The sequence below is a fragment of the Eriocheir sinensis genome, chromosome 5 (assembly GCF_024679095.1).
Source record: "Eriocheir sinensis breed Jianghai 21 chromosome 5, ASM2467909v1, whole genome shotgun sequence".
Taxonomy (NCBI): domain Eukaryota; kingdom Metazoa; phylum Arthropoda; class Malacostraca; order Decapoda; family Varunidae; genus Eriocheir; species Eriocheir sinensis.
In genome coordinates this window covers 330,308-350,696 of record NC_066513.1, presented here as the reverse complement: position 1 = coordinate 350,696, position 20,389 = coordinate 330,308, and the positions used below count along the sequence as shown (strand labels likewise).

The 20,389-nt window shown below is 44.6% G+C and overlaps 2 protein-coding genes across 51 annotated transcripts in view; one reads left to right on the top strand and one right to left on the bottom strand.

Moving 5' to 3' along the window:
• LOC126983171 (uncharacterized) overlaps nucleotides 1–20,389 on the bottom strand; it is a 137,227-nt gene that overhangs the window by 2,274 nt on the left and 114,564 nt on the right. For 26 of the 41 annotated variants that reach the window (XR_007735673.1, XR_007735676.1, XR_007735678.1 and 23 more), the window contains one exon: nucleotides 39–137. The exons of the other annotated variants lie outside the window; for them this stretch is intronic. Coding sequence is in view for 18 of the 26 variants with exons in the window: in XM_050835713.1 (XP_050691670.1) it covers nucleotides 39–137 (99 nt within the window). In the remaining 8 variants the exon portion in view is untranslated. The remainder of the gene's footprint in view (nucleotides 1–38; nucleotides 138–20,389) is intronic. 41 annotated transcript variants of the gene reach the window in all.
• The window catches only part of LOC126983120 (disco-interacting protein 2-like), a 90,436-nt gene that overhangs the window by 61,743 nt on the left and 8,304 nt on the right, over nucleotides 1–20,389 (top strand). For 7 of the 10 annotated variants that reach the window (XM_050835620.1, XM_050835635.1, XM_050835642.1 and 4 more), the window contains 10 exons: nucleotides 986–1,230; nucleotides 2,294–2,420; nucleotides 3,198–3,418; nucleotides 5,094–5,303; nucleotides 13,474–13,614; nucleotides 14,797–14,917; nucleotides 15,223–15,457; nucleotides 15,577–15,716; nucleotides 17,771–17,991; nucleotides 18,703–18,915. In XM_050835620.1, the coding sequence (XP_050691577.1) occupies nucleotides 986–1,230; nucleotides 2,294–2,420; nucleotides 3,198–3,418; nucleotides 5,094–5,303; nucleotides 13,474–13,614; nucleotides 14,797–14,917; nucleotides 15,223–15,457; nucleotides 15,577–15,716; nucleotides 17,771–17,991; nucleotides 18,703–18,915 (1,874 nt within the window). The remainder of the gene's footprint in view (nucleotides 1–985; nucleotides 1,231–2,293; nucleotides 2,421–3,197; nucleotides 3,419–5,093; nucleotides 5,304–13,473; nucleotides 13,615–14,796; nucleotides 14,918–15,222; nucleotides 15,458–15,576; nucleotides 15,717–17,770; nucleotides 17,992–18,702; nucleotides 18,916–20,389) is intronic. The other 3 variants (XM_050835624.1, XM_050835660.1, XM_050835629.1) reach the window with 2 other exon arrangements.

The following is a 20,389-nucleotide window of genomic DNA, read 5'->3' as shown; positions in this document are numbered from 1 at the left end:
ACATGGGAAACACTCCACTATCCACCACAGAGAAAGACCTGGGAGTGTATGTTACCAGGCTACCAGTGAAGGGATATCCAGCACACCAATACCACATGGGAAACACTCCACTATCCACCACAGAGGCAGAGAAAGACCTAGGAGTGTATGTTACCAGGCTACCAGTGAGAGCCAAATCCGTGCCAGTCGCAGCGGACGGGTTAAGGCTGTCCCCCTAAAAATCTTGTTAATTCTGCTTCCCCCCTAAAAAATCCCATTAAAAAAAATAAAGAAACAAAGTAAAATAAAATAATAAAAGTCTGTTATGATCAACCACCGAATATATTTGTCCCCCATGAAAACTATCACTGGTTTAAATATTGACTCGCTTAACTTGGCCTCAAGGAAACAAAACCATCCAGGAACTCAGACTTTTACCCGAGTAAGTTCGATGTGTTGTTTGTAAGCCGGGCTCAGTGTTGGGAGCTTTGGTTACGTACGAGTCTGCTGTCGGAAGAGGCGTGATCACTTGCTTGCTTGAACCTCCTCTTCATGGCCTGTCTACCCTGGTGTGGCTGTGTGACCTCCTCCTCCTCTTCCTGCTAAAGCACTTGAGATTGCTCCTTTGCATCCTCTTCGTAGATTTCTGTGTCTGCTTTTGGGAGTTTTTTCCTAACACTTCACTGCCCCTTTTTTTAATCATTTTTAGAAGTTAACATTAGCTTATCATTTGCTTCAACATTTTCCACTTAGCAATGTTTCCATACTAGACTAACTGCACACGGGTATTATTTTTATGATCTAACGGGTTTTTGGAGTTCACGGACACTTTGAACAATATTAACAGCTTTGGTTTAAACTTTGGCTTACCCTGGAGGTTTTAATTTAGACTCCATAACTCTTAATGGTTTTGCACACCCCAGCTAATAGGGTCGTCGGGAAGCACTTCCTCTTACTAACCTGGGGCCTTGTGGGTGGGCTCTCGGTCTCGTCTTTGCTCTGCCAGACTCAGACGGGTGGAGAGACGCTCTCTATCATTTTCCAGAGAATTGGAGAGGAACCGGCCGCTGGAAAGTGTCCAACAAGATCCAGCAGCTCCTCAACACACTCAAGAGACCAAAAAGACGACCTCTTCCAGAGTTTTACCTGGACGACGAGGAAGACCTGGAGATCGCCGCCAACCCCAAAGACCCCAACGCCCCCAAGCCCGAGGGAATGGTGATGACCCCGGCAAGAGGAGAGCAGCTGGTGGTGAGTTGCCGCGCACTGCTACAACACCAGAAGACTTGTGACTCGGTTTAAACTTATCTAACCTCATTCAGGGCGCGGCGGGCAGGGATGACCATACGTAAAGGTGTGGGAAGACGTCTATAGTGACAGCACAGCAACCATTAATCACTTTTTTTTTCTTCTTTTTTTACAACAAAGGAGGCGGCTCAAGGGCAACAAAAAGAGTGCAGAAAAAAAGCCCGCTACTCACCGCTCCAAATCCAATCATGAAAAGTGTTGGGCAGTGTCACACAATACCCAAAATTATTTACAGCTTGGTTAGAAGAAACATTTACGGATGCAAGTGTGATAAGCTACGAATTGGGTCTAAAATTGAAACCCATCTGTTAACCATGATAAACGCTCAATGTTTCACCCCTAAACCTTTCAAAAGTAGTGTTCTGCAGGGCTCACTTAGTTCACACAGCATTTGCCAGAGCGGGACAGCACACTAACACCAGACAGAGAGAGGTCGTGAAGATTGTTTTATAGGCTTTTATCCTGATGTTGATATATAATGGCTTGTGGTGATGATGGTTGTGGTGGGATTTTGGATCATCAAAGTCCCACCTGTACGACCTATGAAAGTAAATGAACAATTCGGGACGCACCTCAAGACCCATGACTCTTATTAGAACATGGGCACATTAGGAGTCTGCTGCAGGAGGTCATTTAGCATATACAGGCCTTGTGAACCAGACACCCCCTCCCCCCCTGCCCTCCACGTCCATGAAGTTGTCCAGTCACTAACCATAAGACCAACAGTAATGAAGAGATTTTGACTTTTTTTTTTTTTTTTTTTTTTTTTTTTTTAAGATGGAGTCACTAAATATGAGACCAATAGCAATGAAGAGATTTTATGACACTTCTAATTTTGTTTATTTTATTTTTATTTTCATTGTTGTTTTTGGTTTTGCATAAGATTGAGTCACTACATACGAGACCAATAGGAATGAAGAGATTTTATGAAACAACTTATTTTTCTTTCCTTCTTTACCAGTCATTTTATTGTTCTTTTAACTCTACTTTTCCGTCACCGCACAAGATCCCCGCTGGACTCCCGCGCTCAGTGGAGGACGCAGTGTACCGGTACGGCTCGTCCTCCGGCTACAAGGCGCCCGTTGCCACTGTCCTCGACGCCAACGGGAAGCTCTCCGTCTCCCTCACATACGGTAAGCTCCTGCCTGAAGGGTGAATCACTTGACCAATCTGGGAGCAGTGGTGTGTTTTCAGGAGTTAACATTAGCCTTTGCATCCTCCTCTTAGATTTCTGTGTCTGTGCTTTTGGGAGCTTTGTTTAACACTTCACTGATACTTTTTTTTAATCATTTTCAGGAGTTAACATTAGCCTTTGCACCCTCTGCTTAGATTTCTGTGTCTGTGCTTTTGGGAGTTTTGTTCTAACACTTCACCGCCACTGTTTTAATCATTTTCAGAAGTTAACATTAGTCTATCATTTACTCCAACACTTTCCACTTAGCAGTGTTTCCATACTAGACTAACTGCACATGGGTATTTTTTCATGCTGGGTACTGGATGTAACATGGAAAGAGTGAGGAAGGAAAGAAGGCATGCTGGGTACTGGATATAACATGGAAAGAGAGAGGAAGGAAAGAAGGGATGCTGGGTACTGGATATAACATGGAAAGAGAGAGGAAGGGAAGAAGGGATGCTGGGTACTGGATATAACATGGAAAGAGAGAGGAAGGGAAGAAGGGATGCTGGGTACTGGATATAACATGGAAAGAGAGAGGAAGGAAAGAAGGGATGCTGGGTACTGGATATAACATGGAAAGAGAGAGGAAGGGAAGAAGGGATGCTGGGTACTGGTTATAACATGGAAAGAGAGAGGAAGGGAAGAAGGGATGCTGGGTACTGGATATAACATAACATAACCAATTCTTCTCCCTCAACACGTCGTCAAATTTTCCCTCACTGTTACGTTTCAGGAAAATTGTTAAGCCGGTCGCAGAAGATGGCGTACAACCTTCTGACGAGGCTGGGCGGGCGCGGGGAGGGCACGGTGATGCCTGGCGACCGCGTGGCCCTCGTCTACCCCAACAACGACCCCGTGTCCTTCATGTGCGCCTTCTACGCGTGTCTGCAGGCCGGCCTTGTCCCCGTGCCCATAGAAGTCCCGCTGTCAAGGAGAGACGCAGGATCCCAGCAAGTAAGGAGAGAACGAGTATTTGCTTATATGGTTTTTGAGTTGTTTTCATTCTGGTTCAGGGGAGACTCCAAGAGAATGAAGGATTATTGATTTATTTAGTTTTTTATTCACTTTCATTATCGTATAGAAGACTTTGCTTATATGGTTTTTGAGTTGTTTTCATTCTGGTTCAGGGGAGACTCCAAGAGAATGAAGGATTATTGATTTATGTAGTTTTTTTATTCCCTTTCATTATCGTACAGAAGACTTTGTTTATGTAGTTTTTGAGTTGTTTTCATTTTGGTTCAGGGGTCAGGCCAAGAGAATGAAGGATTATTGATTTATTTAGTTTTTTATTCACTTTCATTATCGTACAGAAGACTTTGTTTATGTAGTTTTTGAGTTTTTTTCATTCTGGTTCAGGGGAGACTCCAAGAGAATGAAGGATTATTGATTTATTTAGTTTTTTTATTCCCTTTCATTATCGTACAGAAGACTTTGTTTATGTAGTTTTTGAGTTGTTTTATTTCTGGTTCAGGGAAGACTCCAAGAGAATGAAGGATTATTGATTTATTTAGTTTTTTCATTCACTTCCATTATCGTACAGAAGACTGTTTGTGTAGTTTTTGAGTTGTTTTATTTCTGGTTCACGGGAGACTCCAAGAGAATGAAGGATTATCTATTTATTTAGTTATTTAATTTTTTTTATTCACTTCCATCATCATACAGAAGACACACCACAAGCACAACAGTAATCTGGATTGAAATAGAATCAGAGCACATTTGGTAAACACATTAATAGCATCTACAGCACTCGGCCTCCATGCACTAGTTAGGCTTGATGTTATTGCTGTTTCTGTTGACGATGATGTGTGTCACTGTCCTTCACCTAACTGGATTGGAAGGGAATTGTAGCTCTTTTGGGAAGCATTAAGACGCCATCAACAGCACTCTGCCTCCATGCACTAGTAATGGTTGATGTTATTGCTGTTTCTGTTGATGATGATGTGTGTCACTGTCCTTCACCTCACTGGATTGGAAGGGAATTGTAGCTCTTTTGGGAAGCATTAAGACATCATCAACAGCACTCTGCCTCCATGCACTAGTAATGGTTGATGTTACTGCTGTTGATGATGATGTGTGTCACTGTCCTTCACCTCACTGGATTGGAAGGGAATTGTAGCTCTTTTGGGAAGCATTAAGACATCATCAACAGCACTCTGCCTTCATGCATTAGTTAGGCCTGATGTTATTGCTGTTTCTGTTGACGATGATGTGTGTCACTGTCCTTCACCTCACTGGATTGGAAGGGAATTGTAGCTCTTTTGGGAAGCATTAAGACATCATCAACAGCACTCTGCCTTCATGCACTACTAAGGCCTGATGTTATTGCTGTTTCTGTTGACGATGGTGTGTCTGTCACTGAATAGGACTAGAGAACTTTCGGGAAACATATTAATATCATCAACAGCACCCGAAATTGACGTCTCTCTTGGCCACTCTTTACTTTTGTCTGTTATGGGAGCGGTGGGAAGCAGGCTTTTTTTTTTTTTTTGTTTTTTTTTTTCTCTGCACCCTTTTTGTTGCCCTTGAGCCATCTCCGTTGCTGTTGAAAAAAAAAATAATAATAATAATCTGCCTCTTGATGGACTGCTGTTGATGATGTGTCCGTTGCTAACCTTCCCTCACCCCTCAGATTGGCTTCCTGCTGGGGAGCTGTGGCGTGTCGGTGGCCCTGACCTCGGAGGCCTGCTTCAAGGGCATCCCCAAGACCAGCGCCGGCGAGGTGGTGTCCTTCAAGGGGTGGCCCAAGCTGACCTGGTTCATCACCGACCACCTGCCCAAACCCCCCAAGGACTGGCAGACCCCCCCAAGGCACTCAGACGACACTGCAGCGTACATTGAGGTGAGGCGAGAGGGGTGGGGAGGAAGATGTGGGTGCAGGGTGTGGCAGGGAGAGAGAGGAAGGGAAGGGAAGAAGGAATATGCAGGGTGTGGCAGGGAGAGAGAGGAAGGGAAGGGAAGAAGGAATATGCAGGGTGTGGCAGGGAGAGAGAGGAAGGGAAGGGAAGAAGGAATATGCAGGGTGCTGGGTGTGGCAGGGAGAGAGAGGAAGGGAAGGGAAGAAGGAAGATGCAGGGTGTGACAGGGAGAGAGAGGAAGGGAGGAAGAAGAAGAAGGGAAGGGAAGAAGGAAGATGCAGGGTGTGGCAGGGAGAGAGAGGAAGGGAAGAAGAAGAAGGGAAGGGAAGAAGGAATATGCAGGGTGCTGGGTGTGGCAGGGAGAGAGAAAGGAAGGGAAGAAGGAAGATGCAGGGTGCTGGGTGTGGCTGGGAGAGAGAGGAAGGGAAGAAGGAAGATGCAGGGTGCTGGGTGTGGCAGGGAGAGAGAGGAAGGGAGGAAGAAGAAGAAGGGAAGGGAAGAAGGAAGATGCAGGGTGCTGGGTGTGGCAGGGAGAGAGAGGAAGGGAGGAAGAAGAGGAAGGGAAGGGAAGAAGGAAGATGCAGGGTGCTGGGTGTGGCAGGGAGAGAGAGGAAGGGAGGAAGAAGAAGGGAATGGAAGAAGGAATATGCAGGGTGCTGGGTGTGGCAGGGAGAGAGAGGAAGGGAGGAAGAAGAAGAAGGAAGATGCAGGGTGCTAGGCTTGGCAGGGAGAGAGAGGAAGGGAAGAAGGAAGATGCAGGATGCTGGGTGTGGCAGGGAGAGAGAGGAAGGGAAGGGAAGGAAGATGCAGGGTGCTGGGTGTGGCAGGGAGAGAGGAAGGGAAGGGAAGAAGGAAGATGCAGGGTGCTGGGTGTGGCAGGGAGAGAGAGGAAGGGAAGGGAAGAAGGAAGATGCAGGGTGCTGGGTGTGGCAGGGAGAGAGAGGAAGGGAAGGGAAGAAGGAAGATGCAGGGTGCTGGGTGTGGTAGGGAGAGAGAGGAAGGGAAGAAGGAAGATGCAGGGTGCTGGGTGTGGTAGGGAGAGAGAGGAAGGGAAGGGAAGAAGGAAGATGCAGGGAGAGAGAGGAAGGGAAGAAGAAGAAGGGAAGAAGGAAGATGCAGGGTGCTGGGTGTGGCAGGGAGAGAGAGGAAGGGAAGGGAAGAAGGAAGATGCAGGGTGCTGGGTGTGGTAGGGAGAGAGAGGAAGAGAAGAAGGTGAAAAAGAAGGGAAGGAAGGAAGAAGCTGGGTGGTGGATATAACATGGAGAGAGAGGGGAAGGGAAGAAAGGGAAGGGAGGATGCTGGGGAGTGGGTGTGACAGGGAGAGAGAGGAGAAGGGAAGATGCTGGAAAATGAGTATAACAGGGAGGGAGGAAGAGAGAGAGGAGGCGAGCATCACTGATTAGAGAAACCAGAGTGGAAATATTCTAACAATGAGTCAGAGTCTGGAGCCAGCTTGTACACATGGAGGTAGAAGTGGTGGAGTCGACACAGCCCGCTAATCCCATTCATTGAGGTGAAGCCGACAAACTGTCAAATTTACGGCCAAAAGATGGGATTGGGCGAGCCTGGCCGAGCCCATTAAGAGGGACAACACCTGACACCTGGCCGTAAAAATGACAGCCCGGGCGGATTCACTTAATTGGGATGATATCGACTCCACCAATTCTACCTCCGTGCTTGGACAGGTCACGCCATGAGGAGGACGGGCAACACATGGACAAATAGTGTTCATTCCTTCTGACATTCTAGGGTTTTCATTTTTTGCTTTGGTTTAAATATGAAACTTATTGATTTTATAACGTAGCCCCAAAAGTTAGCCTCTCTGCCATCCTTGAGTGTGTGCTTCTTGTCTTGTTTGTTTCCTTTTGTTTTTGTTTTGATATGAATTTGTGGATGTGAATAGTGTTTGCATAGGGTAGACTTAAACCTGTGCCGCTGTGCCTCTGTCCGCCGTTTCGAGTGGAAGATGTGTCTGTATGTAATGGAATGTTATAAGCAGTAGAGACCATTATTTCTGTGTGGTGAAGGTGGCTAATTTTCAGGGTATTTATTTTTTTTCATTCCTTTTTGTGTCTGTTTTGATCGGTGGTAATGTCACATGCAGCATTGTATTTCTTGGTGGTGGAGGTGGCTAATTTTCAGTCTTCTTTTTTTTTGTTTTGATCTGAATTTTTAAATATGAATAATGTTCTCACTAGCCGGCCCAGTCATCTCCTGGCGGCAGGGATGAGGGTGTGAGACAGGTAACTGCCTCGCTGTGTTGTTGTCGACCCTCTGCTCCAGACACGACAGATTTTCCAAACGTTGCATTAGCCTTTATCAGCACCTCTGTGGACGTGTTTCTCAAGGCTTGCCTACCTGGCTTTGTTAATTAACCCGGTAGCAGCGGGGATCATGTTTCTTAATCGTCCCTCTAAGCAAGAAAAATGAGAAAAAAAATCATCACTCACACAAACCATTTCATAATATATATCAAAGCATTTGTGATCAGTTTATGTATCATCTATTTTTGGGGGGTTTATATCATGGCACAAATTTGGCCCGTCACTGCTACACGGTGAAGCCTAAATTTGGCCCGTCACTGCTACACGGTGAAGCCACAAATTTGGCCCGTCACTGCTACACGGTGAAGCCACAAATTTGGCCCGTCACTGCTACACGGTAAAGCCTAAATTTGGCCCGTCACTGCTACACGGTAAAGCCTAAATTTGGCCCGTCACTGCTACACGGTAAAGCCTAAATTTGGCCCGTCACTGCTACACGGTGAAGCCACAAATTTGGCCCGTCACTGCTACACGGTGAAGCCTAAATTTGGCCCGTCACTGCTACCGGGTTAACCATATCACTTTTTATGGCCGAGTTTGCAATGTGTCAATTTAGTTTCAATGCTGTGAAAACCCAACACTTCTCACTCACTCCGTCCCATAAGTGTAATTAAAAAGTCTAACTAGCCACGGAACTGTTCATAAATGTTAAAGCGATGTTTGAAAAGTCTGGCGTATGTACCAACCACTACCCCCTTAAGTCCCTTCCTTCCCTCCCCCTCCCTCCCCTCTCGGCTTCCTCCCCTTTTCTGTCTCCTACTTCCATTACTCCCTTCTCTTCTCCCCTCACTTTTCTATTCTATCCTTCCATAACTCCCTTACCCTCCCTTACCCGTCCTTTCTGTCTCTTCTCCTACCATTACTCCCTTCTCTTCTCTTCCTCTTCTCTCCTTACATTAGTCCCTTCCTTTCCCTTTCCTCCTTTGCTTCCTCTCCTTCCTCCTATTCTCTCCCTGTTTCTTCCTCTTCCTTTTCTTCCTCCTCCTCTCCCAACCTTTACTTCCCTTCCCACCTCTCCTTCCTTCCTTCCTTCTCTCCTCTCCTTCCTCTCCTTGCTCTCTCCCTCTCAACTGACATCCTGAAGTGGTAAACCAGAGGCAGCATTTGTTGTCGCTAATAAACAAGAAGTATTTTGTGTGTGAAACTTGTACTTTTTTTGGGGGGTGTGGGGTGGGGGGAGGTAGCCCACTGAGACTGTCAAAATAGTGAGTGTGGTAACTGTTTAGGTGTTGGGTATAGTATTTTCAGGTATGTGTTTTTTTTATTGCTGTATCTGGGTACCAAAATGATCAGCACTTTCCTTCATAGAGTAAGACGTAATTTGATTCTGAACATTAGAATTGAGCATCATGGGTTCGGGGTCAGACTAAGGTTAAAGGTATTCTTGTGGCAATACAGGATGAGAAAATGATTCAGGCAGGTCAGGTCATTCATTGAAGTGCTAAAGAGGTGGACAAGCAAAGCATTGGAGTAAAGGGCAAGGTGAAGCTGGGGTCATACGCTACAGCTGTGTGGCGGCAACGGTGATCATCTGCGTCCCATTGGCCCTTGAGTCTGTGGTGGGAGGGAACCCATCACCCCGGGACACAGGGACAGTGCAACATCCTTTTTTATTTTTATTTATTTATTTATTTTTTACAGCACAGAGAGCAACTGAAGGGCAACAAAAAGATGACAAAAAAAAGAAGGCCTGCTAACTGTTGCTCTCATATAGTGATAAGTATAGAGTGACCAAAAGAGAGGTCAATTTTGGAGGGAGAGGTGTCTTGATACACTTCTTGAAACAGGTCATGGTTGCCACAGTTTACCCATCCCAGAGTTCCCCGGGCACTCATTTATTTACTGACCAGCCCGAAAGGGAGGATAAACAGCTGGGTGGGCTACACGCCAACAGGGATTCAAACCCAAAGCCAAAGATTCATAGTTAGGGGGCTGACTACTGCACCAAGGAGTGGCAACCCTATTGTCAAACCATTTCAAATAGTCTGTTTGGGCGTTCAATGCCGCTGGTCCTTTCCTGCCCTCTGCTCTGCCACACAGTCCCAACACCTGTCCCTCCCTCATGTGTTACCTAACATATGAGAGGGAAAAATAGGTGTTGGTACTTTGTGGCAGAGCAGAGGGGAGGAAAGGACCCGCAGAATTGAACGCCCAAACGGACTATTTGAAATGGTTGGACTATAGTAATTGTGGAAGTCAAGTCAGACAGAGAAGCAAGTAGAGAACTGAAATAATAACCCTTGGTGCAGCAGGATGGAGCACACTAACATCAGACAGGTGGAGGACATTAATAAACACCTTTGTCCTGCTGTGAGGTGCAAATAGCTCCCACTGGTGCTGCTGATGATGATAATGATAACACCAGTACAGACAACCAAGTATATGGGTGTCCTGGATGGCATCACCAGCCAGGCAGATGTTCTCAAGGCAGCTCCATCTGTCCTAAGTGAAGCTCAACAACTGGAGTTACTTGTAAAAAACCTGTCTAGTTAGTGTTAGTTCTGTCCTATGAGGTGTGTGTAGGAGTCGGTCTCACAGAAAGTTGACCCCTTGAAGACTAAGATTTCTTCCATTGAGGGGAGAAAATACTGGAGAAAATATAAAAGTTGACCCCTTGAAGACTAAGATATCTTCATTGAGGGGAGAAAATACTGGAGAAAATATAAAAGTTGACCCCTTGAAGACTAAGATATCTTCCATTGAGGGGAGAAAATACTGGAGAAAATATAAAAGTTGACCCCTTGAAGACTAAGATATCTTCATTGAGGGGAGAAAATACTGGAGAAAATATAAAAGTTGACCCCTTGAAGACTAAGATTTCTTCCATTGAGGGGAGAAAATACTGGAGAAAATATAAAAGTTGACCCCTTGAAGACTAAGATATTTTCCATTGAGGGGAGAAAATATAAAAGTTGACCCCTTGAAGACTAAGATATCTTCCATTGAGGGGAGAAAATATAAAAGTTGACCCCTTGAAGACTAAGATATCTTCCATTGAGGGGAGAAAATATAAAAGTTGACCCCTTGAAGACTAAGATATCTTCCATTGAGGGGAGAAAATATAAAAGTTGACCCCTTGAAGACTAAGATATCTTCCATTGAGGGGAGAAAATATAAAAGTTGACCCCTTGAAGACCAAGATATCTTCCATTGAGGGGAGAAAATATAAAAGTTGACCCCTTGAAGACTAAGATATCTTCCACTGAGGGGAGAAAATACTGGAGAAAATATAAAAGTTGACCCCTTGAAGACTAAGATATCTTCCATTGAGGGGAGAAAATATAAAAGTTGACCCCTTGAAGACTAAGATATCTTCCATTGAGGGGAGAAAATATAAAAGTTGACCCCTTGAAGACTAAGATATCTTCCATTGAGGGGAGAAAATATAAAAGTTGACCCCCTGAAGACTAAGATATCTTCCATTGAGGGGAGAAAATATAAAAGTTGACCCCTCGAAGACCAAGATATCTTCATTGAGGGGAGAAAATATAAAAGTTGACCCCTCGAAGACCAAGATATCTTCCATTGAGGGGAGAAAATATAAAAGTTGACCCCTCGAAGACCAAGATATCTTCCATTGAGGGGAGAAAATATAAAAGTTGACCCCTTGAAGACCAAGATATCTTCCATTGAGGGGAGAAAATACTGGAGAAAATATAAAAGTTGACCCCTCGAAGACCAAGATATCTTCATTGAGGGGAGAAAATAGTACTTTAAGATGATTATCATTTATGTAGAAGTCAGTCCCTAAACTTTGCCTTAAAAAATAACATTACTATTTTGGCTTTATCACAAGTACTATACAGACTTGTTTGTTGAGCTGTGAGGCAGGTAGTTATGCCGTCAGGGTTCTTGAGGTGGTCGGAAGGTAGCTTGACATCCCTCGGCCGATTCCTACTCTGCTTCTCACCAGGTTTAGTTGAGGCAGCAAGTCACGTGGCACCAGGGCTCTTTGTTCAGCTATTATTATTGTTATTCCAAGAGACCAAACAGATAGAGAGGGGGAGTGCAAGCTTGAGTATTTAGAAGGTAACTTGAGGCAGCATTCCCTTGACCCGGCAGCAAAGTTACCAGATTGCCGTACTTGGTGTATTGTTTTTGCTGATTTCTGACCAAAAACTCTCACACCCACAAAGATAACGGCATGCATTTATGATTAATGTTAAAGTCGGTAATTATTGATGCCCTTTTTTGCAATACATATCGGCCAGAAACCGGAAAATACAATGTTATGCGTACGGTGATCTGGTAACGTTGCCCGGCAGTGTTTTGATGCCCTTGATTCACACCCCTTAGAGCTGCCATGTACAGTCCTTCCTCTAGGCTACGAAGCGCTTGATTGAGGCATAAACTTTGGCCCCAATGAGAGCAGCATCCAAGTAAAAGTCAGGCTGTGTATCATTGTGTAACAGTACAATATCTAGAGCCAGAAGAGTACATACACCATTAGTAGTGAAGTCCATACATAACCCTGACCCACTGAAGAACTGGAGTGCATGTAGGTATTGGAGAGAAATTGAACCCCAACCAACACGTGACCCAAAAGCAAAACAACACTTGCATACAATAGGAAATACAGTTAGTTGTCTGCTGCTTGAAGAACTTTTTGCATACACTGAAAATTCTAAAAAAAAGTCATGCATTGGAGACTGAATCCAAACCCATTCAGTATTTGCCCTTAGTACAGTCTAACACTTTTTACATGCACTGAAAATTCTGAATAAAAAGTTGTAATGTGTTGGAGACTGAATCCAAACCCATTCATTACTTGCCCTTAGTACAGTCTAACACTTTTTACATACACTGAAAATTCTGAATAGAAAGTCATCATGTGTTGGAGACTCAGAGCCATAATACAAGTCGAATCCAAGAAGTTTGGGGTCCCTACAAAGGTCTGTTTAGGGACCATACTACAAGTCCAATCCGAGAAGTTTTGGGTCCCTACAAAGGTCAGAATGACTAACTCTGTAGGGACCCAAAACTTCTTGGATTGGATTTATAACACAGCCCCTAAACCGACCTTTGTAGGGACCCGAAACTTCTCAGATTGGACTTGTAATACAGCCCTGACTCTAAACCCATTCAATATTTGCCATGATAGCACTGTGCATTATTAAGTAGTACAATTCTAACACTTGGGTACGGAAGGAAGCACAGTTGTCTCCACTCCCACTTAAACATGTCACTAAAGTTTTGGAGACATAAGTTTAAGCTTGAAGGTCCCCTCTCCCATTTCATCAACACATTACTGAAACTATTGAAAACGTTCTAAGCTTGGAGGTCAATTGAACACCTCACATTAGTAAAGCTATTAAGAGAGATCAGATTAAGTTTAAAGCTACCCCATTGCACAACACATTAGTAAGACAGTACAGGTTAAGTTTAAAGCTACCCCATTGCACAACACATTAGTAAGACAGATCAGGTTAAGTTTAAAGCTCTCCCATTGCACAACACATTAGTAAGACAGATCAGGTTAAGTTTAAAGCTCTCCCATTGCACAACACATTAGTAAGACAGATCAGGTTAAGTTTAAAGCTCTCCCATTGCACAACACATTAGTAAGACAGATCAGGTTAAGTTTAAAGCTTTCCCATTGCACAACACATTAGTGAGACAGTACAGGTTAAGTTTAAAGCTCCCCCATTGCAGCAACACATAAGTGGAGCAACTCAAAACAATACAGGTTGTCTAAATGTCTTAACAGCACATTACTAAGTTCAGTTCAGCTTCATAGTTCTCCCACTCTGACAGCATATTATTATTTGTTTTGAGACAGCTCAGTTTAAGTTCAGAAGAATGCTAATGCACCACTCTTTGACACCGACAGTACTGCACGGACAAGGACGGGTCGGTGAAGGGCGTCGTGGTGACCAGGACGGCGATGTTGGCCCACTGCCGCACCCTCACCTCGGCCTGCAACTACACGGAAGGGGAGGTGGCCGTCTGTGTCCTCGACTTCAAGCGAGAGGTGAGCGGAGTCCAGTCTGGCAGTTACTCGTGTTTGTCAAATAATTTTCTTTTCTTTTTTTCTTTTTTTACAACAAAGGAGATGGCTCAAGGGGAACAAAAAGTGTTAAAAAAAAGCCCTCTACTTGCCGGTATGCGTTAAAGCCACAAATTTGGCCTACCGGGTTAAGGGGAGCATACATCATCTCACAATCCCTTACAGTGCCAAACTGCACAATAGCTTACTTTCATTTTTGTTTCATTAGTCAGTTAGTCAGTGGGGGCATACACCACCTCACAATCCCTTACAGTGCCAAACTTCACAATAGCTTACTTTAATTTTTGTTTCATTAGTCAGTCAGTCAGTGGGGACATACACCACCTCACAATCCCTTACGACACCAAACCTCACGATAGCTTACTTTCATTTTTGTTTCATTAGTCAGTCAGTCAGTGGGGGCTTTGGACAAAAAAAAAAAAAAAAAAAAAAGAACGAATTATTTGCAGTTAACATTAAAATTAAGGCTTTCGAGGTTATTGGGTAGAAGCACTGGTCTCTAATACAGCACCTCACAATCCCTTACGACACCAAACCTCACGATAGCTGACTTTAATTTTTGTTTCATTAATTCATTCAGTCAAGGTGGGCATATGTCGCTATAATGAACCCTTAGGGAATGGTGTGTGTTTAGAGAGTGTGCCGAACTACTCTCTGGTGTTGGCGCAGCAAAAGGGAACAGAGAGTGAGGACACGGGAGGGTCTCTGATAGGCTCGCAGCGCCCCTTCACTTTGCTTACTTTATTTTTATTTTTTTGTGTCATTAATCAGTTCATCTTGTGTGCCACATTTGTCGGCACACAGAACGCACCCTGGCTTTTGAGGCTTTTGATATTTCTATTTTTTATCATGTTTCATCACAGATTTATTTGAAACGATTTTGAAGTAGTTTTGTTGGGGAAAACATGTTATTTGGTGCACATCAATACACTGTGTACTGGAATCAGGTATGAAATTATGGCTCTCAATTGGTGGCATTTTAATAGAAGAAACTCAAGGGCAACAAAAATAGGATACAAAAAAGCCCGCTAGATGCTGTTTTCAGTGTTGGCCCAGTAAGCAGGCCACCGTCAGCCCGTGAGTAGGCCCTGACGAGGCTGAGGTGAGGCGCGACCTGTCCCTTGAAGCCGCCTTCCATTGTTCCAGGTTGGGTTGTGGCACTCCATGCTGTGTTCTGTGTTCAATGGGATGCACGTCATATTCATTCCATACTCCGTCATGAAGGTCAACCCGGCGTCCTGGATGCACATGATCACCAGATTTAAAGGTACGTCAGCTGACCCTGCTGTATCCTAGGTCACTGTTATTCTCTGAGTTATAAACGCTACAACTTTAATATTATTAAACATCTTCCTCGCTCTAATAGATTGAAGGGTATTTAACCCAGGGATGTATGATTCAAGTCAAGAGTCAAATAAAATATTTGATATCTACCAGATACACAAAGTCTTGCAGTCAATGGCACCTCTGCTGTCTGCCTTAGGCAAGTTAATGAACTGCATCATAGCCTTGAAGGACTTCATTTTGACACAATATCTAAAAATAAAATGATAATCAATTTTGTGGTTCCAGCCAGCATAGCAATAGTCAAGAGTCGTGACCTTCACTGGGGTCTGCTGGCCACCAAAGACCACAAGGACGTCAGCCTCCAGTCTCTGCGTCTGCTGCTGGTCGCCGACGGAGCCAACCCTTGGTCCCTCTCCTCCTGTGACCAGTTCCTTGCAGTGTTCCAAAGCAAAGGTCTCCGGCCAGATGCAATTTGTCCCTGTGCGTCATCCCCTGAAGCCCTCACCGTCTCTGTCAGGAGGTAAGCAAACACAGTTCTTCTAAAGAGAGTGGTCACATTCTGTCTGCTGCCACAGCACCTCCTCTCCTCTGACTGATATAAAACTTAATACTTAGAGTGCATCTGTTCCCCCCCTCCAGGCCGGGCCATGGAGGTGCCAACGCAGTGGGCCGAGGCGTCCTCAGCATGCAGGGCCTGAGCTACGGGGTGGTGCGGGTGGACCAGGAGAACTCCCTCACCTCCCTCACGCTACAGGACTGTGGACAGGTCTTGCCCGGAGGTGAGAAACTCTTTGATAAATGTGATAAACTTCCAGTAACATTCAGCGTAAAAGCTATCCATGGTTAACCCTCAGACGGTGGTGGAACTATATATAGACGGTCCAAAATTCAGTCAGTCCATTTTGTATGGCAGATATATAACACTTCCAGACTGCGGTAGAGTCTATATATAGACGATAGTTAAAACATTCATTTTATGACGTAACTATATTTATGCTACGGTCCTGAGGTCGGCAGTGTCTATATCTGAGGCCCTGCGAGCAAAAATGTACAAAGTGCCACCTGGCCAAAAATGCGACTTTGTGGTATAACACTATTTTGACCCTTCCTTTATAAGCGAGGAATGTCGGTTTGTACAAAGCTGCACTGGAAATAGGCCTGGGAGTCCTTCAAGGTAATCCTACAATAATCACCTACGCAGTTGAGAGTGAGATAAGAAAGCAGTCGCGAGCCAAAAAGTACAGTGCGCCAATAGCATCACAGCAAACGTTCAAGCTTTTCCGTCTAGCGCGTGGTGCAAACTCTTAGCGTTTATTGTTTATTAGTAATCTTTACGTTTTTTAACTTCCCTCATGTTCCAGATTATTATGAATATCATTAACTGTGTATGACATGTTAAAAAGTTAATGTAATTCCTGATTAATGAATAAACCTAAACAGTAATGATTTTCCTGCTACGTAGCGCTACCAGCTTTCTCGTTGGCAATACTGACACTAACAAGGCGACGCGGTTCTTCAGCTGCTTCTTCCCGCTCACGTGGTTACTCCCGTGTTCTTCATTATTAACCCGAGAACGTCGGCAGACCCTTTTCTGGGCTTTCACGAGTCGTGGCTGTGGTACGGTGGACCCTAAAAAGGGCTCACCATAAAACCCATAATTCGAGCTAATTGTAGGCGGTGGCGGCAGAGAGCAACCCACCATGCATGCCCTGGATCATTGTGGTGGGTGAGTGATCTTAAGATGGGCTTTTTTGTCATAGTTGGTGCTGTAAAGTCATGGCAGACTGAATTCGGTATCCACACAGTAATCACTTGTCAAATTCTCTAAAGTAGACAACAAGCGACTCTAGGCTAGATGCCACGCGTCACAAGACTGTTTATTTTGTAACAAACACCACACAAAAAGAATGGAGTTTGAGTAAAAGTAAATATTTTTAACAGCTTTATGGTTATGAGAGGAGCAGGTACTCTGATGTACGTTCCATGCTCTTTTCTTAGTCTCAAAATGCAGTGTAATTTTGCCGTTTCTCGACCACTTCTCGGCTTTCCCACAGCCAAAGCCCACGGGTTAAAGTGGACAATTATTGTCATTATGAGTTCCAGTAGTGACATTGATGACATATTACCCAAGTTATAAGCAATTGCTACTCAATAAAATTGTAGTCAAATATTGCACATCATGGATGTTTTTGAAAAACCTACTTTTTCAGGCCTATGTATATATTATTTTTCATAACTGAGTACATGACAATATTCTACATACCTTAACCTTCCTTTTGGTGATGAAAGGTGGTGAAGGAAACACGGGCTGGGGAACGAGTGTTTACTCCTGACTAGTTTGGCCTTAGTGGGCTTCTTCATTCCTCTGAAGAAGCCCACTAAGGCGAAACTAGTCAGGAGTAAAACACTGCCTCATCCCATCACGTGTACACACTTCCTTTTGGTCTTTGATTGAAGTGTCTACCTTAAAAACCAATGGAGTTATGATAATTTAAACATTACAAAACTTTAAATGCGATTTCCCGCTTTTTAAAAAATGCCGCTTTGTACGTTTTCGCTCGCAGGGCCTCATATAGACCATTCATTTTGGTGGGAGGTACTCTTCAAATACTGCTGCAGCCTAGGGGCTAATGAGGGTATATTGTACAGCAAATTCCTATTTAATAAGTACAGGCAAGAATTGGTGTATTACTACTGTTACCATCACCAGCAAAACTATGGTAATAAGAGAGCAGGGTGGGTGAGTGTTGCTGGAATGGCTCACCGAAGATAACTAGGAATCGGTGACAAAGAGAACCACTTGCCACACACCAACACAATCCTCTCTCTGCAGCAATGATCATAGTTGTGAAGCTGGAGGGTCAGCCATCAGTGTGCAGGACGGACGAGGTCGGGGAGATCTGTGTGGCGGGCGCAGCGATGGGCGACCAGTACTGGGGGCTGCAGGGCATGACCAACACAACCTTCAAAGTGCAGCCGCTCCTCCCGGACAACACGCCCATGTCCGACACCTCCAACTTTGTACGGACGGGTCTGCTGGGCTTCCTGGGACCTGTGAGTGTTGTTTACAGCTTTGGTGTGCTGCGAGTACTAGTCAGAAACCATCTCATGTCAACATCACTCTTCTTCACAAGTTTTAAGGTCAAGTATAGGGTTGACTTTTACATGGAAATAAAGCTTGTCTAAGGATTGAATTTAGACTCTTGTTCTTCATCTCTTCCTCCTTCTCATTTAACCCGTCCACTGCGATTGACACGGATTTGGCTTTCACTGGTAGCCTGGTAACACATGCTCCCAAGTCTTTCTCTGCCTCTGTGGTGGATAGTGGAGTGTTTCCCATATGGTATTGGTGTGCTGGATATCCCCTCCCAAGGTGCAGGACTTTACATTTTCTTCATTGAATTGTAGCAGCCACATTTTGTTCCACTCCAGCAGCTTGGTGTTGTCTTCTTGTAGGAAATCCGCAGTCAAGGGGGTAATGGGGCTGGACAGGCTCTGAGTCTCTTCCACTCTTGGCAATCATATGCTCTCTCCTCCCTGGTGGTCATCCTTCTCTTGTCTTCCTCCACACACCGTCTCCACATCTTCGGTCTTCCAGCTGGTCTCCTCCCTTCTATCTCTACCTCCACAGCTCTTGACGTTCCCGTACCCCCTCAGCCTCTGCCTCCTCAGCACACTCAACACGTCCTCCACATCACACCTCATCACCTCCTGGCCTGATACCCTCTCTTCTCTTACATCAGTGTCGCCTTTTTTTCCATCCAGGGCGGCCTCGTGTTTGTCTGCGGCTCTCGCGACGGCCTCATGACGGTGACGGGGCGCAAACACAACACAGACGACATTATCGCCACCGTCTTGGCCGTGGAGCCCATGAAGTTCATCTACCGAGGACGCATCGCTGTGTTTTCTCACCGAGTGCTGAGAGACGAGAGAATATGCGTCATAGCTGAGCAGCGGCCGGACTGCTCAGAGGAGGAGGTGAGCTGCCACTACCTTACAAGCAGTCCTTATTTAATGTTTATCTTACAGTGTAGGAACTAGGAAGCAGCTCAAGGGCAAAAATATATAGATAAAAAAAGTCTGCTACACAAAAGCCCGCTGTATGCATATATGCATGGGTTGGGTGTAGGTTGAGTTAAAACTTTATGATTCTATAAGTAACCAAACATGAGAATCAAAGAAGTTGCATTCTTCACCCTTTCCTCCTCCCACAAAAAAGGTAAAATGCAATGACTGTTCACTAATGAATTCCATGAAGTGAATTCCTGTAAGTTAGTGAGATTTAAAGTTTTACAGCTGCATGTCATTTACCTGAATAGTGTTTGCATGTCTAAACAGTTTCATTTGGATAAGTGAATACATGCATAAAAAGCATAATTACAGTGAGGAGTCGCTGTACTTGGTTTGTTATCAGATGAACATTTGAATGTTGTCACTGTGTTGTTACTGAAGCCTGTAGCAGGTAGGCAAGCCTTTTGGTTCTTTATTTTTTGCCCTCAAACTGTTTCTGTTGCTCATAAAAAGTAAAATAAATATTGTAATTCCTTAATCTCTAAGTTTCAACATGGCAGTATGCAGTGGGCAGCCTGCACCAGTCTTGTTCTGGTCTGTCACCCAGCAATGGGATGTTGGCGATTGAAAAAAGTTTTTATTTTTTTCCCACATGCAAAAAAAATACATCAGACGTTCATATGCATTTATGTGCATCAGAGACGTGGACATGGAATGCAGCACAGCAATTGAGAATATGTGCAGTTGAAATGAGTTATGTAAGAGGTGCATGTGGTGTGTCAGGATGGAAAGGAGAAAATAATGAAAGCTCGTATGAGCAGCTTGGTATGGGTGTGACAGCGAAAGGAGTGGATTGTGGAGTGGTGGAATGGGTGAGGCGTGGTGTATTGAGATGGTTTGGACACGTGATGAGAATGGGGAGAATGAATTTGTTTAGAGTGTTTGAGGGAAGGATTGAGGGAGGGGGTGTCAGGAGAAGACCACCTGTGAAGTGGATCAATAGGGTGAGTGAGTATTGAAGCAAGAGAGTTGGAAGTAGCAGGAGTGAGTGTGCTGAAAGGAAGTGCCAGAACAAGGAGAGAGGGAGACACTTCTGCCACGGCCACCCCCTGGAGGGAAGTTCCCACGAGGGAGCAGGGCATTGGAGATACAGATAGATAGATAGATTTTATTTTGCATGAGTGAAAATAATTCAACATCACATCAAAACACAGGCTCAAGGAGGGACACGATGAAGCTCCCGCCAGGCTGGGAAGGGAAGCAGATGGGATTGGCATTACCATAAAAGTGGACAAAAATTCAATTGTCATCTCTGTCTGCTCTGCTTTATCATCAATTCTTTATCATCAGTTCCCTGTGTCTTTGGTGTGTCGGGGTTACACTTTGTATCTTTTAGTATTTGTACTCTTCTGACTCTTCCTGCTGCCTTGTGTCAGTGAAG